Below are 24,313 nucleotides of genomic sequence, written 5' to 3'. Positions count from 1 at the left end.
AATATTTTGTGCCAATCTCTTTTTTCCTGCAAGGTTTCTCTTGAGAGATCAGCTGAAGGTCTTATGGGAGCTCCCTTGTAGGTAACTGATGGCTTTTCTCTTGCTGCTTTTAAGATTCTCTTTGTCTTTTACCTTTGGTTTTTAATTATGAGGTGTCTTGGTGTGGGTGTCTTTGGGTTTATGTTGTTGGGACACTCTGTGCTTTCTGGGCTGGTATATCTGTTTCCTCCACCAGATTAGGAAAGTTTTCTGTTGTTATTTCTTTGAATATATTTTTAACTTTTTGCTCTCTCTTTTCTCCTTCTGGTACTGTATAATGCTCATGTTATTATGCTTGATGTTGTCCCAGATGTCCCTTAAACTATCTTCATTTTTTTTGATTCTTTTAACTTTTTGCTGTTCTGATTTGATGTTTTCTGCTACCTTGTCTTACAAATCGCTAATTGAATCCTTCGCTTCAAGGTGGCAGTCCCACTTGTCACCTGAGCTCAGAGTTCCAGGAACACCCCTTGTGTGGGTTGTGTGTGCTTTCTTGTTGTAGTTGAGCTGTTGGCACATCAGTGCGGGATTGATCTTCAGCTTGACTTGCTGTGAGGACTGGCTGTGCCTACAGCAGACAAGCTGTTATGTGTGGACTGACCTCACCTAGTGGGATTGGCTGTAACAGGGCTCTGGTGCCTGCTGAGTCCATTCTCTGGATGTGTCATTTTTGGAGCTAATTGGATGCTGCTTTAGCGAGGTCTGATGCTGGTGTCCAGGTTTGTTGTGTATTGGTCCTCTTGTGGTGGGGGAGGCTCCGGTGCAGAACCAGGTTAGCTGCTGCTTGTGCCCAGCCTGGGGTCATGTAGTAGGAGCTACGAACTGATCTACAGTTGGTAGCAGCTTGTGCTGGGTTTGAAGCCTCCTGGGAGAGGCTATACTGTGAACTGAGGCCGGCTTCTATTACTGCCAGGCTTGGGGCCACTTAGCAAGAGGTAGAGCATGCTGAGGCCAGGTGCTTCTCGTTTGGGGTTTGTGGACTTTGAGAAATTTTAAGGAAGTCCACAGTGTGGGCTGAGGCCAATCACTTGTGAGTAACGGTAATTGAGAGAGATTCAGGCCTGTGTGTGAGTTGGGTGGGGCAGGTTCTGAGGAAAATTTCAGATTGTGGAGAGTTTGATGGACACTCACATTTGGAGCCAGGCTGTACCTGCAGTCTGGCTTGGGGAAGGCTCAGCAAAGAAGCAATGATGTCAGCCTTCCAGCTGTGTGGGTGAGGGCTTAACAATGAAATAGTGTCCTCGTCTGCTGCCTCCGTGAGAGGAGTGCTCAAAAAGTAACAAAATTGCAGAGAGAACTAGCCTTCCAGCCCTGACTTGAAGCCAGACAATTTAATTTTTTCTGTGTCCCTGGCACTTTTGAGCTGCCGCCCAGCACTGGAGCTCAGAGCAAATGTGTCCTTCCGCAAATAAGTCCATGTGTGGGCCCCTTAAGAGGGATGCCTAGGACTCTAGCAGCACCCGCCTCCCTCACCCCCCGCCCCATCTCATCCACATTGAATCCCTGCTGATTATTGTGGCTAGATGTTTTGGGGACATCTCTTACCAGCACTGGTGCTCCCAGCTGGGGAGTCCTGTGTGGTGGTAGGATACTTCACTTTTAAGGAAGGACCTCCTATGCTGAGATCTCTCCTGATTCTTATTGACCATAGGTGGGTGTGGTACCAGCCCATTTGGCATCTCCACCCCTCCTACCAGTCTTGTTATGGCTTCTTTTGCATATCTATAGTTGTGAGTTTTGTTCAGTTAGTCCTCAGGTGGTTCTAAGGGTGGATGTTCTATAATTTAGTTGTAATTTTGATTGGTTGTGGCAGGAGGCTTGCACAGCATTTTCTGACTCTGCCATCTTGACTAAAACCAGTTATTTTTGTATCATAGTTTTAAAAAATATCTACCCAGAGTTTTTGTATCACATTCTTAAATTTTAAATTTAAGATATTTTGTTATTATAGTTATTTTAATATTCATTTTAAAGCCCTTATATCACTGTAGTAGGTTTTCTCTAAGCTATAAGCTACTGGAGGTTAGGAAACATAAGTGTGCTTTTACTGGAGCCCCTAGAATAAGGTCTTGCATGTAAGAAGCGTTTCAATATTTTTTGAATGCAAATAAATGAACAAGGACAAATAGCATTCTGTGTAATGAAATGTTACAAGTAATATATTAGGCATAATATATAAAAATTAAATGTATTTGAATTCCTAGAAATATGGCTTAAATTTAGGGTGTATAAGTTCAATTGAGTTATGTTGAGGAAATATGTCATAAATAAGGAGGAAATAAATAAGAAATAAGTGGTAAAGTAAGAAAGTAAGTTATAGGATATTTTTCAATAACCTTCAATTATGAGCTTAGGATTTTAGATTCTAATTTTCAACCTTTTCTTAGCCTCATCCCATATTCCATGATATATACCTTTTCAAGCCATATATAACTCCTTAGTATTTTGATTACCTATTCTGTCTCTGTGTGGAAAGCAGATGTGTTAAGAACTTTTTTTTTCAATTTTTCTCTTTCTTTAATAATCATTTAAAGCTTTCAGGTTGCCATAAATGACCATGTTCAAGTAATTGAATTACTTATTTTATAGTGACAAAATTAAACATTTTATTACAGTAATATTTATAAACAAATAATTATAGAGGAATTCAAATCACTTTTGCTAGGGATATGTTATAAACAAAAGCTTCTGTTTTATATATTTTTTATATATTTATATATTTGAATAAACTATATATTTAACAAGTAATATATTTATATATTGTATTGAATTTTACATATTTATACAAGATATATATTTTTATATGTTATTTGTATATTTTTATAAAGTTTTATATATTTTAATATATAATATAAAATACATATAACAGGGCCTTTTGTTATTATACTGATGTATTACTGATAGTTTACAAATATATTTTTATATATACTGAAATTATATATTCATTTATTATATATTCATTTCTCCACATTCTTATCGTACTTATGCTTTTCTTTTTTTCCTTGTCTTAAGCTCATACTTGATTGGTCATGTGCCTTTTTTTTTTAATTCTTTTACCTCCCACCTTTTTTTTTTTCTTTTACCCCTAGCCTAATTTTTTCTTTGCAGAAAACATTTCTTCCTTGTCTGTTTTTTTATTCTATCTTTCTCTGTCTCCATTGTCAACATATTTGGCCATGGTTTTCTATTTAGTATGTATGTGGCTTTCATTCATGAATTATACCCCATGGGTTTATTCTTTTTTATCTTTCTCTCTTTCTTGGCAGGAGTTAAATTTAAACAATCATTTGTTTTTAGCTTTTGACAAACAGAATGTTTGCAATTCCAACTTATCTACAGAAGATAACTACTAAAAACGAAACTCATATTTTCCCTCACTCGACCTAATTCACATAAATATAAATCATGCAAACATATTTCAAAATATAACAAATAATTAATTGAAATGTCTTAATGTTAATTTTTGTTCCATAGTACTCTAAACTGCCTAGGTGTAAGTTTTATAATGTAATGAGTATTATAGTATTTTGATAATAATCATTTAGGGGTCAGGAAAGTAACAAACATTGTGAGGCTTACTATGTCCTCTTTCGTAATCCTCACCCCATGAGAAAATGTAGGTTTGTATATTGTAGAACTGGGATACTAATTGACATGTGAATAATTCCAAAGCCTGTGTTCTTTGCGTGAGATCACATAGTAATGGTGAATATTATCATTCTTGTTATCAACTTTGATACTTAAAGCTATGAATTTTTTCTAGAATGTCATGAAACCAAGCTTAGCAAAGCTGATGACTGCTGTTCCACAATCCCAGAAAAACAGTAAGTTACCTGAAGACTGTTCGTTCTTATGTCATTTACTGATATGAAGTTACAGGTATTTTCATGGATTTTTTACTTTGTTTTTACTGTAGCAGAAGCAAAATATGCCACTGTGAGACCAGAAAATAAGACCTTATATGAGGATAATAAATCTCATAGTGACAAAGAAGATGAGGTTGAAATGCTTCCCCAACCATCAACTACAGTCCAAGACTGTTCTCATCAAGATTTCTTATCACCAGGTCCTCTTCTAAAACCTTCTCTCATGTCTTTAGCAGTCGTTGGTCTTACAAAGGTAAGTGATTTTCTTTTGTTTAATTTTAAATGTTTTCCCCCATGCTTTTTCACATACCATTCCTTTGATACTTATTGGAATGAAAAGGATTCCAGAAAGAAATGGAAGTCCTCAAGATAATAATAGAAAACAAGTATAATAACAAGAGAGTTATATGTACAGGATTTTATAAAGTTTCATAGGAGTAAACAATTCTTAGGTCTGCCATTATGGAAGGAGAGAGTTAGAAACCAACTAGAAAGAACAGATAGATGAATGTGAAGATGAAGAAAGTAGGGAAGGGGAAAAATACATTTAAAAATGGCAAGATGAAAATCAAAATTTAACGAGAGTCAAGATGAGATTGTTATGAAGACACAACAGAAATTGAGGGGTTAAATGAGAAAAGGAATTCTATATTATAAAATATAGAAATGATTTTAAATGCAAATTAAGAAAACCAGATAATGAAAAAATGCTCAGACTTCTCTCAGTTACTTATAGCTGATTTTTATGAAGAATTGAAGGAAATTTAATTCTCATTTTCTTTTTTGGGTTATTAAAGTTTTCATTTGAACATTTTAAAAAATCATCACTTTTAAACTTAATTCAGTGACATATTTATTCTAGCAAAACCTATATTCGTAGATAATGCAAAGTGAAATCTGTTTTAGACCTTATCAGATTTATTATAAATTATGAATTTATTTCTTATAAATTATGAATTTTTGTTATGGTTTTTAATTTATCTTACTGTTTGGTATATACTTAACTTGATTAATTAACTTCTCTTACTATTTGGTGCAATCTTACTGGATGTTTTAGATTTTTTTGAGAATAAAGACAGAGGAAACAAATAAGAATTTTATTTAGTTTTTTTCATTAACCAAAATTATAATTTCTCATTATGTAAATCAGGTTCTTAATCTGTATTTATTAAACGAGAAAATAATTTTAACCAGCAGTACTCTCAAAGAAATAAAATTTTTTTATAGATATTCTTTAAAAATTTTTTTATTATATGATTCTTTTTATATGAAATATGAAGAATAAATTAACCCATAGAGATGGAAAGCAGATTAGTGGTTGCCTGGGGCTGGCGGTGGAGGGAATGGGGTCTGATCGTTTAATAAAAATGTGATTTTCTTTTGGAGCAATGAAAATATTTGGAATTAGAGGTGATGGTTGTAAAACATTGTGAATGTACTAAATGCTACTGAATTGTTCACTTTAAAATAGTTAAATTTTTTTTAATCCTTCGACTGTGAAAAAGCATTCCACTGAATAATAAAATAGCCCAAGTGTTAAAAAAAATAGTCAATTTTATGTGTTGTGAACTTTTCCTTGCTAAAAAATACTATCATAACAATAATCAATCAATGAAATTAAGATCATGTTACACGTTTGAAAACAACCCAGTGAGCTCATTTAAAACATGTCTTCTGTTCTTGCTTTCTTTATTTATTAGATACTGTTCTCTAAGGGGCTGCTTTGTTCTTTGCTATGGCTGCAGACATTTCCATCGTGGCCAGAAGTCACATGAGTCATTTATTTGGTCCCCTACAAGTGGACAGCCAGTTTTTTTTGCCGTTATAAACTATGATGTAGTGAACATCTCTGAGCTCTAGTCTGCGGCCTCCCTGAGGACAAGATGAGACTGAGCAGAGTTGTGAGGGTGCACGGACTTCGACATGCCCCCTCTCTGGGTTCTCTGCGTGCCTGGCACAGTGCTTCACTTTAGGGCTTGTTCAAGGAGAGGGGACAAAAGGAAGAAACGAACCAGAGGAAGACGTGAAGTGGGTGCTCGGGAGAGAGTAAAGGCTAAGCAGAAGGTGGTCCCAGAATGGGCCTGGGAGACAGGCCTCCTGACCCTGAGTCCACTCTCTACCATTTCCTATCTATGAGACTATGGTCTCCAGCCTCTCAGAGCTAGAGATACTGATTGATCTTTTCCTAATAATATCTGCAATTAATGAACACATATGCCCACATCAAATGAATGAAAACACAATTTATTATTTTTTTCTAATATAAAATACTTGTTATTATAACATCATAAGTAAATATTACCAATAGAGTATACAACATTATCTCTGAAAGATGATTTTTACCTTTTAAAATATCTAGCAATGGGTACATTTCATATTATTCTTAAGAAACTTTATTAACTTTGGTATTCATAGTTGTTAAACCTACATGAAAATTCTTTCATATCTAAAACTCAGACATCTAGGAGACTTGATTTTTTTAGTCTTTTTCTTCATTCAGCAGTTCTGCTTGATAAACATAGATGTATTTGAAGACTTTTAAATCTTCGACTTGGATAATCCTAGTTTTATTCGTTTTTTTTTAACTAGATTTTTCCTGCAATCTTCAACTACCAAGGCTATGTAGAGTAGGTGGGAAATTAGAGCTATTAGTGTGCTGTTCACAGGGAGTCAGACAACCATGTGTGTTTTAAAATAGGGATTTATATTTCTTTCACATGGCATAATAGTAATTAAAAATGCCTCATAATTCTATAATTGCATAAGCATTTCTCTTCTACAATTTGAAACTTGTCTTTTAAGATTAATTTTGAAAAATGAGTCTTCTTGTAACATTATAACTTGGTGTTTGACAATTAAATTTTTTCATTCGACTTAAAATATAATTTTAATTAAACTATAATAGCCCAAGAATAAATATTTGCATATATCCATAAAAGAGTATTTTGTATTGTTAAAACTGATTTCGAAATATATTATTGAAAAATTGAATTCCATTTTTCCCCCATCCTTGTTTTTATTTTCACAATTTCACAAGTTCTGTGTGAATTTGCATTATTTAATTACATTAGTATGTATTTTCAGGCATCTACTTAACATCCTGCGCTTTTCCTGAGTAAAGTCATCTATTCCTACTCCAAATGTATTTATCCAAATCTTTCTTGTAAGTTCCCTGGGCGCCTCCAATTTGATATGTCCCAAACCAAAGACATTGCCCCTGACCCTTTCCTTTTTGCTGACTCTATAATCTACTCTGTCACTTGTTTCCTCTATCCTAGTAAATTCCACCACTGAAATACTGAACCTGGAAAAATCCTGGGTTCAAACCTTCCTTGAAAGCACCACATCCAGTCACTCAACAAGTTTAATATTTGTTGCCCACTTACCATTTTTTTATACCATATTATCATAATTCACTTCCTCACCTTTAATTTTGAAATACTCTTTTTAGTTTTGCTCTTACGTTCAGGTTTACATTGCTGCCAGAGAGATTGTTCTAAATTATATTTGTGATGATGTAATTTCTCTGCTTATTTAGTGGCTTCCCATTATGTGAATGTAAAAGTCATATGCTAGCATGACACTTACCTTTTTTCTTTGGTTTGGTTTTCCACTTTTCTCTCTCCATCCCATTCACAGTGTTCCAGTTTTACCACATTACTTTGGTGCCCTCACTTACTATGCTGTTTCATACCTCATGTTTTTGCTCACACTGCCCTTTGTAGCATGCCCTTAATGCCCTCACTCTGCACTTAGTATCTCTCAAAATACAGCCCTATATTTGCAGCATCTACTGATCTCCCCGGGTATAACTGATTTGTCCCTTTGTGCCCTTACTGTACGTTATTCATTTCAGTTGTAAAAGCGAATGATCCTTTTCTGTTCTTATGGTTTTCGTGCATCTCTACCCCTACTAGAATATAGGATAAAACTTTTATTTTTATTTTCAGCTTCTCCCGGGCTAGTGCCTGTGATTTGATAGATATAGCAAATGTTTGTTGTTTTCCTGACTGCTTGAGTGAGCATATGAAAGAATATGATGTTTTCTGAAGTCGGGTTTTTGAGGTGTATGTTTTTGTTATTTTTATAGAAAGAAGCAACGAAAGCAGCAATTACAAAAAAGGAAAATGGTATTGATATTATTGAAAGTGCTCCACAAGAGCAAACAAATAATGACAATCATAATGTTGATGAAGCACACAAAAATAATACAAGTGGTAAGTTAGTGACTATCAATTTTTTGTAGTGCTTAAATGATAGTATGGACAAATGTAAAGTGTGTAGATTCAACTATGATATCCATTTCTTTGAAATATTATTTTTCGCTGTCTTTCCTCAAAAGTATCCCCAAACTATCAACTTTTCCTTCTTGCAAATACTTCAATCCTCTAAAATTCATTTCTGCTATTATTTTTATTTTATCAAAATATTCATGAATGGAGATAAACTTGCATATGTATTTAAAATTCATAGTAATAAATGTTCACATTAATATATCTGTAACTACATTTTATAGATAAAATGTCAGCATTAGGATTAGGAGAAGAGGAAAATGTAGAATCACCTTGGGATTCTGAGGTACTGTTCTTTATTATTATTATCATTATTATTATTATTAATTTTAAATATGAGCAGTGAGTGTTGTTAAAACATAAAATGTATGCTTTGACTTTATTTTCTCATCTCTATATTTGCCCATACCTTATTTTCTTATGTTTTTAACCCATCATTAATAAAATAACTATGTGCTAAATATAATAATACTGCATATTACAATTCGGTTAATTTGCAAGATTTGCTTAATAAAATCACTGTAGTATAGTATAAAAAAATTAAGGCTTCAAAGCCATAAGGAATAAGTTTGGGTTCTAAAATTAAGTTTATCTAAAAACTAAAGAATTATTCCAGGTTGATCTGTGGCCAAATGTATGATTCCATGGTGTATATGGACGTGTAAAACTCCCAATGAGATTCAGAGAGAAACAGTTCAGATTCTAGTTTTTTATAACTTGGAACTTGAAAAGATAATGTCTGGGACTTGAAAGTATCATTATATTTGGACTGTCAAGTAGATCTGCAAGGTACATTTCCAGAGAAGAAAAAGCATGGCAAATAGTAATAAATTTGTGGAATAATACTAACAACAATTTGGCTAAGTAGAGTTTTGATAAGTAACAGTGGTTTTGGACAGTTAAAATAGCATGCATTGAGTACCTTTATGGCAACCATATTTGTGGTGACTAACGTAAATATAGAGTAATGATGAGCTAATCTAAGGTGATAGCTATAGAAAGAGGTTAGAGGACCTGATCACTTAGATATAGGCATCTGCCACCTAATGGTACAAACACTATATTTGAAATTCAAGAACATGCTAGCATCCTGGATCACTCACTAGCTATGGGATCTTGGGAAAACTTGTTTTAAACCTGTTTGAATGTCAGCAACCTCATTCATATTAAAAGCACTAATACATACCTTGCAAATGTGTGTAGTGAACAAATGTAACAAGGTAAAAACACTTTGTAAATGGTAATGGGTGCTGTGGAAATAGAAGACACAGTGATCACAGTGTATTTATTGACTTACTAAGTATTGAGAACATTTTTTGTAAACCAGAAGGACAATAAAATGGCAGTAGTGTCAATAGAAGAATGGGAAATTTAGAAAACACATATGGATTCTGAATTTGAGGGAAGACAAGTTTCAAGAGACAGTTACTCGAGATAACCTGTAAGTATGTAGTGCTTTAGTACTTGAGGCCTTCTTGATGAGATCTTCAATGTTTTGACCTGAAGTAAATTTCTGTTAATGAATACCAATTATGTGCTGGACAGATAGACACCGAATCAAGAAGTTGAGGGCTTAGGCTGTAGTGGTAGGAGCAGAAAAATAAGTAAACAACAATCCATTATAAGTCACTATAGGTGCTTCATGTAAAGAAAATGGAGAATGTTAGGTTAGAGAATATTGGGGGAGTTTATAGTTGGAATGGGACTGGATGTGGAATTTAGGTGGTCAGAAAAGATCTTTCTGAGTGTGACAAAAGCTGCCAAGTGAAGCATGAGAAGGAGTCAGGCATGTGAAAGTCTAGGAGGAGGACATGCTGGACAGAAAGAGAATGATGGATCATATCTGTTCGTCATTTTGCCCTGGTATCTTGGAATGACCAGGAAGCAGGAAGTGGGGTAACCACCACCATGCCATTTTGATTATTGTTATTGTGTGTAGAAAAGAAACAAAATGTGCATAATAAGTGCCTGTCACTTATTAGATGGTTAATAAATAAGTGTTGTTATTCTTATTAAAGATTACTATACTTTTTTTGAAGAGTTGTGTAACTGTAAAATTTTTTGCTATTATTTAAACATAATTTCAAGAAAAGTGTTTCTTACTGCTTTGCCATTTTATTTAACCACTTTTTAATCAAAAATTTTATCAAATAATAGTTTTTACAAGCCCTTGTTTATTTAAATGACACTTGTTAAATAATTTGTTTAAATATGTATGTTTCAAACTGCCCTCTTAGTGGGAATGCAAAGAAGAGTTAGGTTACTTCCTGGTGACATGTGTATATAAATCAGTATTTTGTTTGTGATAATAGTTACTCTGGGCTTCCATGCTCAGTTTACAGTCACAAAAGGTAAGCTTGATCCAGAGAGCATATTTGAAGTATTCTATTTAAATGTTTTGGTTTTCAGTACATAGTTTCCTTATTTTTAAGTCCAATTGCTTTTAAAGTGCTAAATTTAGATATCTTCTTAGAAAGAGATTAGGAAATCTTCATGGAATTCATATTGATATAAATTTTAACAGAGTTTTTCTGCAAGTTTTTCACAGAAGTATGTTGATCATTTATCTGGAACTGCAGATCAAAGAGGAAAAAATATACTAAATGGACAAATAGAAGGTAATTATTGTATTTTGTAAAAAAAAGTCATTTGACATGAATCCTGATATAGTCTAATAGCCAAAGAAAATTACCTATTAAATGCATAGTGTGGAAAAGAGAAGTGAAAATGAGATCAGTTGTATAGCTTATCAGGTATCAGCAACAGATTAAATTGAGAGTGCCATGACAGGAGCTATGTTTATTCCATTTCAAGATACTCAAAGACCTAAGGAAAGTCAAGAAATAAGAACGGGATAAGAATAAAAGAAGAAATAAAGAACAAGAAAGGCAGAAATTATAGGACATAAATGAAGGAAAAAGAAGCAGGTACATATAGTGGAAGATGATAAAATAATTCTTTAGGAAAGGGCAAAGTATTGTAAATGTGGGAAGAATATAAAGTGAGTTTCCAGCACCAAAACATGTTAGAGAAGCACAGCAAAAGGTCCCCACTCTTGCTCTTTTCTTCACTGTTGAGAAGGCATTAGGGATTGAGGTACCTGATCATGTAGAGCTCTATTTTATCTACTATGGATGCACATAAGCAGATGTGGTCAGTTATAAATGTATATACTTTAGTGTCATGTAAAATGTGGCAACATCATAGAATAATATTATATATTCTGAAATTAAAGAAGTGGAAAACAGGAGAGAGCAAGGTCAGTTATGGGGAGGTCAGGGAAGTGATAACTTGCTAAAAAGGCCATTAGAAAGTTTATGACTTCTAAAGCAGTTTCAACTTGGAAATGATAGCAATAGGTCTGGCCTGCATTTCTCACAAGTTCTCAGGTGACGCCAGTGTTACTGGTCTCAGACCGTGCTCTGAGTAAAAACTGTTAATTTTCTCCCAAGAAATCTGCATGAAAATCCATTGGAGAGGTCAACCATGAAAATATCAAGGAAAAGCATTATTTCGTTTTTATTTTATGTGTGTGTTTATAGCCCCCCCCCAAAAGCAAGAAAATTAAAAAATAGAAATTATAGATGGATAAACAGAGAGCAAAGAAATAGTGGTGGGGACAATCCACAGAAAGGATGGAAAAGGGAAGTATCAAAAAATTACTTTTGAAGAGGATGGGGGATGATGAAGAGGCGGGAGGAAAGAAAGGTGTTAGCTAGGTTATTTTGAAGTCGATGAGGAAATTTGAGAGACCTCACTTTACATGGCTTTAGTATATTCGCACTGAAGCAGAAGATGAGATTATTGCTGCTCCAGAGAATACTGGAAGCAGGAGGGAGTGTGAGAATTGGAGTACACTGTAGCCAATCATTTATATTCCTCATGATTGTCAGGCATTAAAGATAATATGTTACCTTGATATTTATTATTCAAAGGAGATTAATTGAAGATAGAAGCATTAGTGGGTTTTTTTTTTGATAGCTAACTGTTTGATAAGATAGCTGGTTCATAAAAATCCTTTAAAGACTAGCATGATATAGCAAGCCCAACTAATTTTGGAAACAAAAAAATTGTTCATTCTGTAATTGCTTAAATTGTTTTTTTTAGAAAATATTACACTGATTTTGAACATAAAAATTTTAATATCTAATATTTCTGTAGCAACTAAATTAATTTTTTATTAACCATATTTCAATATTGAAAGCTCATTATACATTGTTCCTCAGATATGTTTTATATACCTTCTTGCATGAGTGGATCAAGAAACTTTAAGATGGCCAAACTACAGGATACAAGAAATGTAGGCATACCAGTAGCCCACATTGGTATGGAAAAAATGAATATTTCTCTTAACTATTATTCTACAAGTGAATATCCAAGCTGGTCAATTCATAACCCTGTTTCAGGGTGACACATGACTTATGCATTCACCTGAACTCTCATCGCAATTGTGTGTTTGCTAAATTATGGGACAAATTGAAGATCATGATGAATACTTGTAGCATAATGGTATAAATGATTCTGATGTATTACATTAAAGATAGGCTGTTGCATTCTATCATCAGGTTTCACAATGATTCTTTCAGGGTCATGATTTGCTCCTCTGATGAAAGATCACTTTTCTCTCCATTAATCAGCATGTTGACATTGGGTCTATACACACTTTTCTGGTTTGGTTATAATCATTTGAAACATCTTATTTTGAAAGCTCAACTGCATGTTTTGTTAAACCTATATTCTTATTTTTTCTTCAGTATTTATAGTGGATTCATATTTTTGACTTGTTGCTGTCCTAACACTTCTCCAAAAAAAGTTAAAAAAATAAAATAAAAATACCAAATGTAGTCATTTCCAAAGCCAAGCATGAAGATTCAACTCCATACTAACTCTGTGGAAATGTTTGGTTGGCTTCCATATTTATATATAATTGAATGAATGTTTCTTTGCTTTTTAGATTCTCTTGAAAAATATCCTCATTTGAAGGTAATAACTTTTATATTTTATCTTGAATTATTAAGTACAGATTGGATGAAATGTACATTATTTATTAATCATCTTCTTTCAAAACCCATTCAGCCTACCATTGAAGTGGAAGAGCCTGTTCCTAAGAAAGCAATAGAAATAAAGGAAATACAAACATCCAGATCAGGTAAATTTTGTAAAACAAATATAACTGCAAAGGAGTCCACAAGTCCAAAGAATTATTTGACGTGCTCATAGTATTTTTATTCATAATTTATTACTTTTTTTTTTTTTTTTTGCAAATTTAATTGAAGTATTTGACTGTAGTGTAGAGATCATTTTTGGTATCAATGTATGAGAAAAAAGATATATACAAAATAAGAAAATGAAAGTTTAAAAACATAGCCTTTAATTCTGATGTTTCTACTTTTGTTTTGATTCCCAGTTTGGAATCACAATACTTATTAGGAATTCCCAGAGGTTAATTATTAGACTCTGCTTTTCCAACGTTTCAAAATGCTTATTTGAAATTCCATCCTTTACGTGGAGTAAAGCTTCAGTTGCTAACATGTCAACTATATTTTAACTGTATATCATCTTACTGTTGTTAACACCGATGAGCTTAAGCCAACCAGATGTTCTGATTGGCAGATTGTGTGTGTGGTGGCGGGGGAGGATTTCCTGGTGTCTTTGATTATTAAAAATGGGGAAGTAATTAATCATAATATTTGGTAGACACAATCTTTTAAAACAGTAGTTCTGAAAATTTTTGGCCTTAGAATACTTTCATTCTATTGAAAATTATTGAGAATTCCAAAGAATTTTGTTGAAGTAGGTAGTATCTATTGATATGTACAATATTAGAAATTGAAACTGAAATTTAAAATACAAGCACACTAAATCATACGGTCCATTAGCCTTGAGGGCTGTGACCCATTCATCATTAGAGCTGTGATTAATCATGTCATAGCTGTGGAAAACTACTGTACACTTATAAGAGAATGAAAGTGAAAATGGCAAATGACATTTAATATTCCTGTAAAAATAGATTTGACCTGTTGGACCTCCTAACAAATGGATTTGGGGACTCCTGGGATTCTGTAGAGAACAACCATTTTAAACCCAAAATGAGGTTCATGGGTATGAAATAATAAGGGGACCTTGTGATGAAAAAGTCTTTAAAGTTTCACTTCTACAGTCATTGCTTTTTTTGTTGTTCATTAGTCTTAGGAAGTTTAAATCTGAGAATTTTGTTAAAAAGGGATAAATTGTTATATATCCATTTTCTGTCTTAGAGCACTCTGTACTCTGGATCAGGTGCAGACCTAGTTGGTCTTATTTTTGCATAGAAACAGGTCACCCAAGGCCATCATTTCTCATATAAATTTCTGTTTATCTAAAGTTTAAAAAAATGATTCTGAAGATGTTAGGGTAAATAGAAAAGACTATGTCATTGTAATTTGAAGTAGTACCATTTATTAAAATGTTTTTTAAACATGTTTGTCATGCATATTTAAACTTAAAATAAGTGGATAGACATAAATTTTGATAATAACAAAAAATTCATGCCCTGAAGAATCTTAACTATTAATAAGCAAAGCTTTTATGGAAAGCAGACTATGCAATAGGCATTATTGAGTTTCAGTATTTAATTAAACCTATCTATGTGAATGGCAAGTATAGGATACACAAAATAAAATGGACTATGAAGGAGTAGTGTGTATGGGGAAAGAAGGACGTGGGACTGCTTCTCTGAAGAAAGAATTTTTACATGTTAGTCATATTTGTATTATTTACATTATAATCAATGAAAACTTTATTTTTAGATTCTTCTGATTTCCGGGATCTCCCAGTTTCCCCCTCAATCATGAGACTTGTCAAAGATCAGATTTGAAAGTTGATGATAAATGTCCATTTGTATCACAATCGATGTCCCAAAATCAGTCAGCATCCACATGACCTTAATAGATAAAGAAAATACTAATATTGAGCTTTGTTTCTATTAGGAAATTGTAGCCTCCATGACCTGGGTGAATCACAGCTGTCAGAAAATGGAGAGAGCAAAGAAGGTAATAAAGACACAAAAAGAGTTCAACCCTAGACCACCTCTGGGCGGCTTCACCAGGCTTCTGAGTTTTCAGAAATCATTTTGTGGCAAAATCTACTTTATGTTTCCTCTGTTTATGCAACTTACAGCATAACAGAATATTTTAGCAAGACATTTGCACTCACTGTTCCTGTAACCAAAGTAATACGTATGTAAATAAGACAGAATTAGGAGAAAGAGCAATTTTGTTTAGACTGGTATTTAGCATACACTTGGGAGTGGGTAGCAGGGTTATATTTAGAACTGTGGGACTAGATGGGAAAACTAGGTAGAGATCTAAATATTACCAACTGAAACAAAACATGGTTTCTTAGCTTTAATTTTATAGCTTTGAATTCAAAAGTATTAGTTACCACTATATCACTGTAACTGAAAAAACACCTTTTGAAACCAAATATTAAAATATTTCTTGCATTTTCTTTAGTTTATACATTTTAGAATTGGCCTTTCCAGTAGTACTGGGAATCATTGAGAATTTGGTATATAGTACTTCTTAGCTGTGTCTTCATAGTTTGTCACATTAAAAAAAATTTTTTTAGTAGTTCACAAGATATATTGGTTTTAAGGAGTGCTATATCATTTAAAAACAACATCTGGAAAATGAATTTTAATTCAACTAGGATACTCATTCTATTGACTACTTCTAATATGTGTTTCACGTTATGTACCATTAATTTGTGCCTTTTATCAGTCATATGATCAGGTCTGTAGTAGTAAAACACGCAGTATTTTTTTGCTCCTGTAGTTTTATCTTCTTCCCCTTCCTTAACTTTAGAATTAACATTGTATTTACAAAAGACTTTCAATTATCTCCTAGAGTAGTGTCTGCAAACTATAAATATAAAATTATTTATGTATGTATACAAGTGTCTTATTTCTTCAGGTGCTTGGTAAACACATACCCAATCTCCCTCAACATAGAAACAGAAAAACTACAAGAGTTGAAGCAACTTAAAGAGTTCACATAGTTCATTTCACTTCTTAGTTGTTAACTCTTATAAAGCAATGAGCAGAGTCTAGTTCTCCAGGGACCCAGGATTCATGCATATATTCATTGAATAAAGATTATTCTCTAGTGGACTCTGATTATTTTATATCTAAATATTTGTGGAAACATTTGCTCAGTTCAGGCCTGCATCATCTTTATTTTACATTATTGCCTGCTAAATTGTCCCCTATTTATTCATATGCCCCTCAAATTCATCACTACCACAGCGTTTAGACTGATCGATCTCCAAAGCAAATATGACCATGAGCCGCTCGTTAAACTATATTACTGTCCAGGCATTTCAAAATTACATATAAGGCTGGTATAATCTCACTTCTGCCTAACTCTCAGTCTTCAGCCATTTCTACTGTCCACCCTTTTCTCTTGTATTACTGAAGCTCTGGTGATGCTCTCCTCACCATTTCTATATGTTAGACAAACTGTTCTATTGTATGCTTCTCTCCCTGTCTTGATATAGCCTTGCATGGTCTTCTCCTTTCCTGCCTTCTACCCCTTCGATTCTGGCTAACCTCACTGTGAGTCTTAGCTCAGGTATTAACTCTTAAAAAGCCATTCCTGACACCTCTTATCTATGTTCTTTAAACCCCCAAGCTGAGTCCTAAAAAAAATGAAAAGAAATTTGTCAGAACAGTAGAGCCAAACATTTCAGATATATGGAAGGGTGTATTCTGATAAGGCATTAAAAATAACAGTGATTTTGGAAACTGTTGATAATGTTGCAGTTGAACCTAAGGCATTGTTAAAAAGGTACTATCATAAAGTAGAGAATATAGTGTGACTTTCTATGTTGTACTGTATTTCTAAATGTTGTTTTGTTTCTGATTGCTTTTTCATTGATGTTTGGTGAATGAATTTGTGAAGGAATTTTTGAGATGTTTGTATGACTTGAACTTTGTAACATCAACTATTTCCTGAGGTTTGTTGAAGTTTCAGATAATTAGAAGTATTTCTTAAGTAAATATTCAGCAAAAGATTGATTAATTTAAACTCTCAACTGATAATATGTTAATTTCTATTCTTATAAGGATTATAGTTTTTATCTAATCATTCTAAGTTGTTCTTTTTAACTAATATATAGATATGTCAGCAGAACTAGACTTAGAAATAACAACAGAGGAAGAGCAAGAAAGGCTTGACGGAAGTGAAAATAACCACCATTGGGTATGTAAAAATTTAAATTTGAATTGCTGGCATAATATCTTTTTCTGTTTTAATAATGTAACATAGTCCAATTGAAATTACCTTTCTCAAGTTGAGGTAAATTCCTGCTGTACTTACTTTGTTGAGGGTTTTTATCATAAATAGATGTTGAATTTTGTCCAATGCTTTTTCTGCATCTATCAAGATAATGTTATGATTCTTATCCTTGGTTTTATTGATGAGATGAATGACATTAACTGACATTAACCACTTTGGCATCCCTGGTATAAATCCCACTTGATCTTGGTGTATAATCCTTTTAATCTACTTTTGAATTCAGTTTGCTAGTGTTTTGTTGAGAATTTTGGCATCTATGTTCATCAGGGGTATTGGCCTATAGTTCTTTTTCTTTATATCGTCTTTGGTTTTGGTGTCAGAGTAGTGCTGGCTTCATAGAATAAGTTTGGAAGTGTTCCTTCCTCTTCAAATTTTGGAATGGTTTGAGAAATACAAAACAAACAAAACAAAACAAAAATAGACTTATAGAAACAGGGACCAAAGGGATGGCAACCAGAAGGAACAGGCCGAGAGAATGGGTGTAAATGGGAAGGAGAGTATAGTCAATAATGTTGTGATAAGTTTGCATGGTGACAAATGATTACTAGAATTATTGGGATGATCACATTATAAGAAATAAAAACATCAAATCACTATATTGTACACCTGAAACTAATTAATATATACAATATAATATTGTATACCAACTATACTTATGTACTTAATTTAAAAGGAGAAAAAAAAGAAATTACCCTTTAAACTAGTTTTTTAAAATCAAAAGCTCATAACTGAATATTTAATTTTTATAACATTTTAACAAGTTACAAAACTTAAAATATTATTGGAGTTTATAGTAACTTATAGCTAATCTTTATCTTTGGAATTGAGGCAAAATTTTTTTCCTGAATAATGTTTGCTTCTTTCATTTTTATAGCTTTTTTATGCGATAAAGTAACATCAAATATTGAATCATATAATTAAACAGTTGAAATTATGAACAATATAAAACTGATAGCCACTGAGTTGGATTCATGTGAAAAGGGTAATAATTTTTAGAAGTTCAAAATTTGTGGTTTGACACTGCTAGTCACTAATGCCAAAGTTAAAGATTTATTCTCCTTGTGATTTCTATGTAATTGACTTCAGAATCTACATTCAGGGAGAAAATGGGGTCATGAAATCAACTCAACTGCCTATTAAGAGAATCACACCTTCCAGGATGGAAGTTTTTGTTGTTAGAGTACAAATAATAACTTTCCAATTTATTTCATTCCAGTGTAAAAAAGTCCGTAAATATTAATTTTTATAATCCACTCTCTTTACTGGATATTAAAATATATTAGAATTGGATGCAACAGATAACTATATCAATGCATAACACTATCAGTATATCATTTGAATTAAAATTTCGGTGTGCAAGTTCATGTTTTTCTCCTAATTTAGAGTAAAGCAAGTAATTTTTTACTTTTTAATTATAATTTAGTGATTTGGGAGTACCTAAACGTAATTAAGAAGTTTAACAGTTGAATTTTAATTGCATTCTCATTTTTCTTTGTCTGTACTTGATTCCTTAAGAATCAAGTTATTTCACAAATGTGTACCCCAACAGATAAGACATCTGAAAATCAAACTAAACAAATTAATCTTCCACTTTTGCATCTGCAAAAAATGTCTCAAGAATCAGACATGAATAAGGATTGTGATAGAGAGGATATATCTGCATATTCAGGACATCCTTGTATGCAAAACTATGAGGAAATGTGGATCAAAAAAGGCAAATTAGAGCGGAGAAATAATTTAAAACTCATTGCAAATGAGTTAAAGCAGAAGTTTGGTGAAATCTATGGAAAATACAAAATTACTGGTGGTCTTAAGGAAGAGCCACCACTTGACAACTCTAAAAAAGGAGCAAGCTTAAGAGAAATACCTTCTAATTTTCCGGATAATATACTTGATTGTGAGGGAAAAGATGCATTTGGAGTGTCCATCTCTGCAGAGTTCCAGGCATTTCCTGAACAAAAAGAAGTCCCTGTGGAAAATGTCTTTCCTTCTCATTCAGCCTCTGGGTCCCCAGGATATGCTTGCTGGTCATCTTCTAAGCTTTGTTTAAATGAAAATAAATTACACCATGAGAATGATAACAAATCAGACTCTGAACATGTTTTTAATGAAAATAAGGAGAGTTTTTATAATGATACAGAAAATAAAAATGTAAAGAACCCAGTAGTTACATTGGAAGTGAAAGACCGAGGGCTTGATCTGCAGATGACAAAAAATATGAACCCAAATACTACTAATTGGAAATTAGGCATTGGACATATATCTCAGTCTAGCGATCCAGAAAATCTTCTTGGTTTGTGTCTTGCCCACTCCAAGGAAATGAAACACATGATTCAAATAAAAAGGCACGCTAGTTCTGCAATTACCAATCCTTATAAGGAAACACAACCAAATCAAGACTTGCTCCAGAAGCCATTAAATGCCAATAACTGCAGTGCTAATGACTGTAAAAGCATGGAAACTGAATTAGAAAATGTAAGTTCTTTCCCACCATATAGTGACAGAACATCTAAAGTATTTCTAAATGAAGACTTACAGCAAGATCTGCAAAGGTTTAAGAATGAGATACACATGTTAAAAGCAGAGTTCTTGGCTTTGGAAAAAGAGAAAATTCAACTTCAAAAAGAGGTAGAGGTTCACTTGCTGCTACTTTTTGTGTTTTCTCTTTACCAATTATCTGATGCATTCTGATTTTTCACTTTGAAAAGAGTGTATGTGTAAAATGGAGTTGTCTAAATGTCTAATTGTGTCTAGAAACAGATTATTTCTGCCATCTAAACAATAGAATCTTAGGTAGACATTGTTATAAATTTTGTTCCTTAATCAGCTTAAGACTCTGTCAGCCTTCCATATGAACTGGGAAACTAATTGAGCTATGTACCGTGTGACCTTCTGCACCAGAAAAAGCATAAAAGAAATTGCTTAAAACATATAATAAGCTCTAGATATTTTTTTTTTTAAAGTTTATTGGCTTAAATACAAATTGCATTCTATAAATAGTAAAATGAGAAGGAAGAAATGACTGAAAGAAGGGATATAAAATATTCTCAGCTATTCTAAATTTGTGCTTTAGTGTGTAAAAATACATGCTTTACTTAAAACCTTGGAACTTAGAATTCTAACATGACCACTTTGAGATATTTTTAATAACAGACATATATACTTTCAAATATATATATTTTTATCACCACTCTCAAATGTTTTTGTTGAGTCGAACCTTTATATTATGTTGTTTGATAAAGTATGGTACATTTCGACGTGCATGATTTTATGATATAGGTACATAAACCCTTTGAAAAAAATTCAGTATTTGTCTCTGAAAAACTGAGTTTTGAGGTCTATGGACTTAATGACAGACAAAAATTGAGATGTTCTCCTTTAAAAGAAAATATAGATGAGTCCTCCCCACACACTGAGGCATTAAATGACTTTGTAAATGTCATACTTTTAATTTATCTGATGAATTTACTAAATTCATCTGGTAATTTATCTGATTCAGCATTATAGAATTGTATCATCTATTTTAGTGCCATTAAATGCTAGGGAGCGCATCTTTAGGAGCTTTGGGCAAATCATCTAACCTTTCTTGGTTTTATTCCCATTATCAATGAATATGGGGCTAAAGTAGATAATTATGTCTATACTCTCTAGCTATAAAATTTTATGGTTATTGAATGTGAAATTTGGGGAGTATTACTCATTTTGCAGAATTCTGCATTAACTAACAGTTCATTAGTTTGGCTCTGCTCCTGTGTTGTGGTAAACTTTGTTTCGTGTATTTTATGAATACTATCACTTTTTTGATGTCCCCAAGATCTAAAATAAAAAAAGAACTGGAAAAGGCAATGGGGGAAAAAATAGCTTAGTGCAGAAGCAGGAAGCACAGTATCACATCCTCTAAATCTGGCTGTCTACTGCAAAATCCAGGTGGTGAAGACAGAAGAGGACAAATTTTGTGCCTTTGTCTTTTTATTTCTCTGTCTCTGCTGGTCAAATATGGGGAAGGGGGTGGGAACGTTAGGTAGCAAAGAGTGAGTGTGAATAAGAGCACAAAATTAAGAAAGTCCTTTTTGAAATATTGGAAAATTCTGCTTTTACTGAAACAAATAAAACAGTTTACAAAAAACTTCAATGACATGTCATGATAAAATTAAAGTAAGCTCAAGAATATTTTTATTGATGAAAGTCATGACAATTAAACTCAGGGCCAAATGATAATAAAAACAGAAAGGCCTTTATAGTGAATAAATAACAATTATTCTTAGTATCAAAATTTCATTAAAGCTTGAAGAAGAAAGGAAAAAGCACAGAAGTAGTGACATGGAAGTAACAGAAAACATATATAATGCTACCACTGAGGACAATGATGGATTAATTCAACAAAGAAAGAATGGAAACACTGATAACCAACAATTTCCTATTATGGAGGATGAAGATTCTAATAGGTAAGCCTATATCAATAGTTAACAGTAAGTGTTATTTTCTTATAAAACAAATTTTAATTTGAGCTAATATTCATGATTAACAAATTTTATATTTTTACTAGGGACATTCAGCCTTGCCTGGTAATCAGACAAATGTAAATTAACAATGAGATACCATTTTTTGAAGTCATAATGATAAATATTTTATTTAAAAAATAACAACCAGAGTTGGCAAATGGGGAGAAAAAACATTCTCATACACTGTTGGTGGATGAAACTGATAAATCTTTTTTGAAGTACCAGTATTTAGCTGTGTGTTTCAAAATTTCAAATATATCATCCCTTTATCCCAACATCTTTACTACTGGAACTAGATCCTACAGGAAAATATGACTTGTATGAACACACACACCCACACATTCTAAGGACATTTCTTACATATTATTATGTATTTAAAACATACAATAAGTCATTATATATTATATAGTTTAGCATATATGTTAAGGACATAAATATACATATATACATTAAGGATATTTATATATAAATATATTGCATATATACATATATGTTAAAGATATTTATTAGAGCCCTACATATCAAAAAGTTGGAAGTAGTCTAAACCTATCAATAAGGAAATAAATTTGTTATGCCCATAAAATAATGGACTATGTAACCATTGGGAGAAAATGAGGTTAGGTCTACAATATACTGATGGTTTCATAATTAAAGTATATTTAAAGCATTTATTTTTATGTCATGTCCTAAGCAAATTTTGTTAGAAAAGTTTTAACTGCTGAGTTTATGAAAGAAATTATGTGCTATAGTGGCGCTCTACTTTGATACCATCAAATTTGCTAGTTATTAGATTTTCATGTTTTGTTTCTAACGAGCGTGTGCTCAAATATTAGACCCTTAAATTAATCTGAAATCTGAAGGATTTCACTGGCAATTTGTTCCATGTCCTGTATAAACATTTCGGTATGTTGAGTAAAACCTATTAAAACACATCAAGGGATCAATCCGCTACATCAGGGTTTGAGAGACCTTTTCTGTGAAAAACTGGATAGTAAATATTTTAGGCTTTGTGGACCTTCTGGTCTTTTTTCTTGCAGTCTGAAATCTGTCGTAGACAATAGGTTTTCTGCATTTCCCCCTTTATTTTTGTTAGAGTTTTAATATGACTAATTACTTAGTATATTTGAGTAGTGTACAATATTCTAGAGTTACATGATTTTTATCAGGCAAAACATCTTTCTATGATCATTGTAAGCATGAGAAAAATGATAGGTAATATAATTATATATCTAGAAAAATGTCAAAGGGTCTTTAAGTTGTATAATTTTGTGATTTTATTATTTAGTACCTGGTCTGGCATTTTAAAAACCATGTAGTGCCACATGTATGTAATTCAAAAAACTTTTAAGTGTTACGAAAATGTTACATAATCATTATGTAAAGATTGAAAACTACAGCAAAATAAGAAGAAAATTGGAGCATCCACGATCATGCCACTTACCTACAAAGTCCTTAATAGATCTATCTATAGTTATTGGTTCTCATTTCCCCTCCATTCACTCTTGAAATCACTAGGAATTTTCAGCCCCACGTCTCCTCTAAAATTGTATTTCTCAAGGTTACCACTAGTTTTCACTCTAATAAATCTAGACGTAATTTCTTAGACCTTCTTTTACTTTACCTATCAGCAATATTTGGCTCAGTGAAAACTGTTCTCCTCCAAAATACTTTTTTCATTTGACTTTCAAGACTTTTAGTTTTCAAGGGAGTAAAACACACTTACCTCGTTTCTCCCCTGCTCGTCTAGTTATGCATCTCAGTCTGTTTTGCTTGTTTCTCCTCATTCTCCACCTTTTACACATTCAAGTTTCCCAGGATTCAATGCTTGATCTTTTTCCTCCTGATTTGTACTACCTTATATATGCTAGTGATCTCCACATTTATATCTCTAGCTCAGATGTCTCTTTTTAATTCCAGACTTATATATCAAACTGCTTTCTTGATATCCCTTTTTGGATAGCTATTGGGTGTTACAAACTTAAGATGTCCAAAATTGAACTACTTGTAATCTTTCTCATACCGCCCCCTCATGTAGTCTTTCCTGTTTGAGTTAATGACAAGTCTTCTAAATACTCTGTCACAAACTTGATGTCATCTTCGACTCATTTGTTTCTCTTTCATCTTGCATTTAATCTGTTAGCAAATCTTGTTAGGTTACCTTCAAAATATATCCAGAGCCAATCACATCTTCCAGGCTGAAGCCACTATCATCTGCTATCTCAATTAGTGTAATAGTCAACTAATTTGTTTCCTTCCTTCCTTCCTTCCTTCCTCCTTCC

General features: G+C 32.8%; 1 protein-coding gene across 1 annotated transcript in view; it reads left to right on the top strand.

The window, feature by feature from the left end:
• ANKRD26 (ankyrin repeat domain 26) overlaps window positions 1-24,313 on the top strand; it is an 88,275-nt gene that overhangs the window by 24,500 nt on the left and 39,462 nt on the right. The window contains 11 exon segments of the mRNA XM_039839669.1: window positions 3,803-3,863; window positions 3,956-4,158; window positions 7,996-8,122; window positions 8,422-8,483; window positions 10,722-10,815; window positions 12,424-12,522; window positions 13,152-13,180; window positions 13,274-13,346; window positions 15,166-15,228; window positions 17,354-17,436; window positions 21,817-21,977. Of these exon segments, the coding sequence (XP_039695603.1) occupies window positions 3,803-3,863; window positions 3,956-4,158; window positions 7,996-8,122; window positions 8,422-8,483; window positions 10,722-10,815; window positions 12,424-12,522; window positions 13,152-13,180; window positions 13,274-13,346; window positions 15,166-15,228; window positions 17,354-17,436; window positions 21,817-21,977 (1,055 nt within the window).

Source organism: Pteropus medius, unplaced genomic scaffold (assembly GCF_902729225.1).
Source record: "Pteropus medius unplaced genomic scaffold, Ma_sr-lr_union100, whole genome shotgun sequence".
In the NCBI taxonomy this organism is placed as follows: Eukaryota; Metazoa; Chordata; class Mammalia; order Chiroptera; family Pteropodidae; genus Pteropus; species Pteropus medius.
Note: the sequence above shows the minus strand (reverse complement) of the source record. Positions and strands in the feature narration are given on the sequence as shown.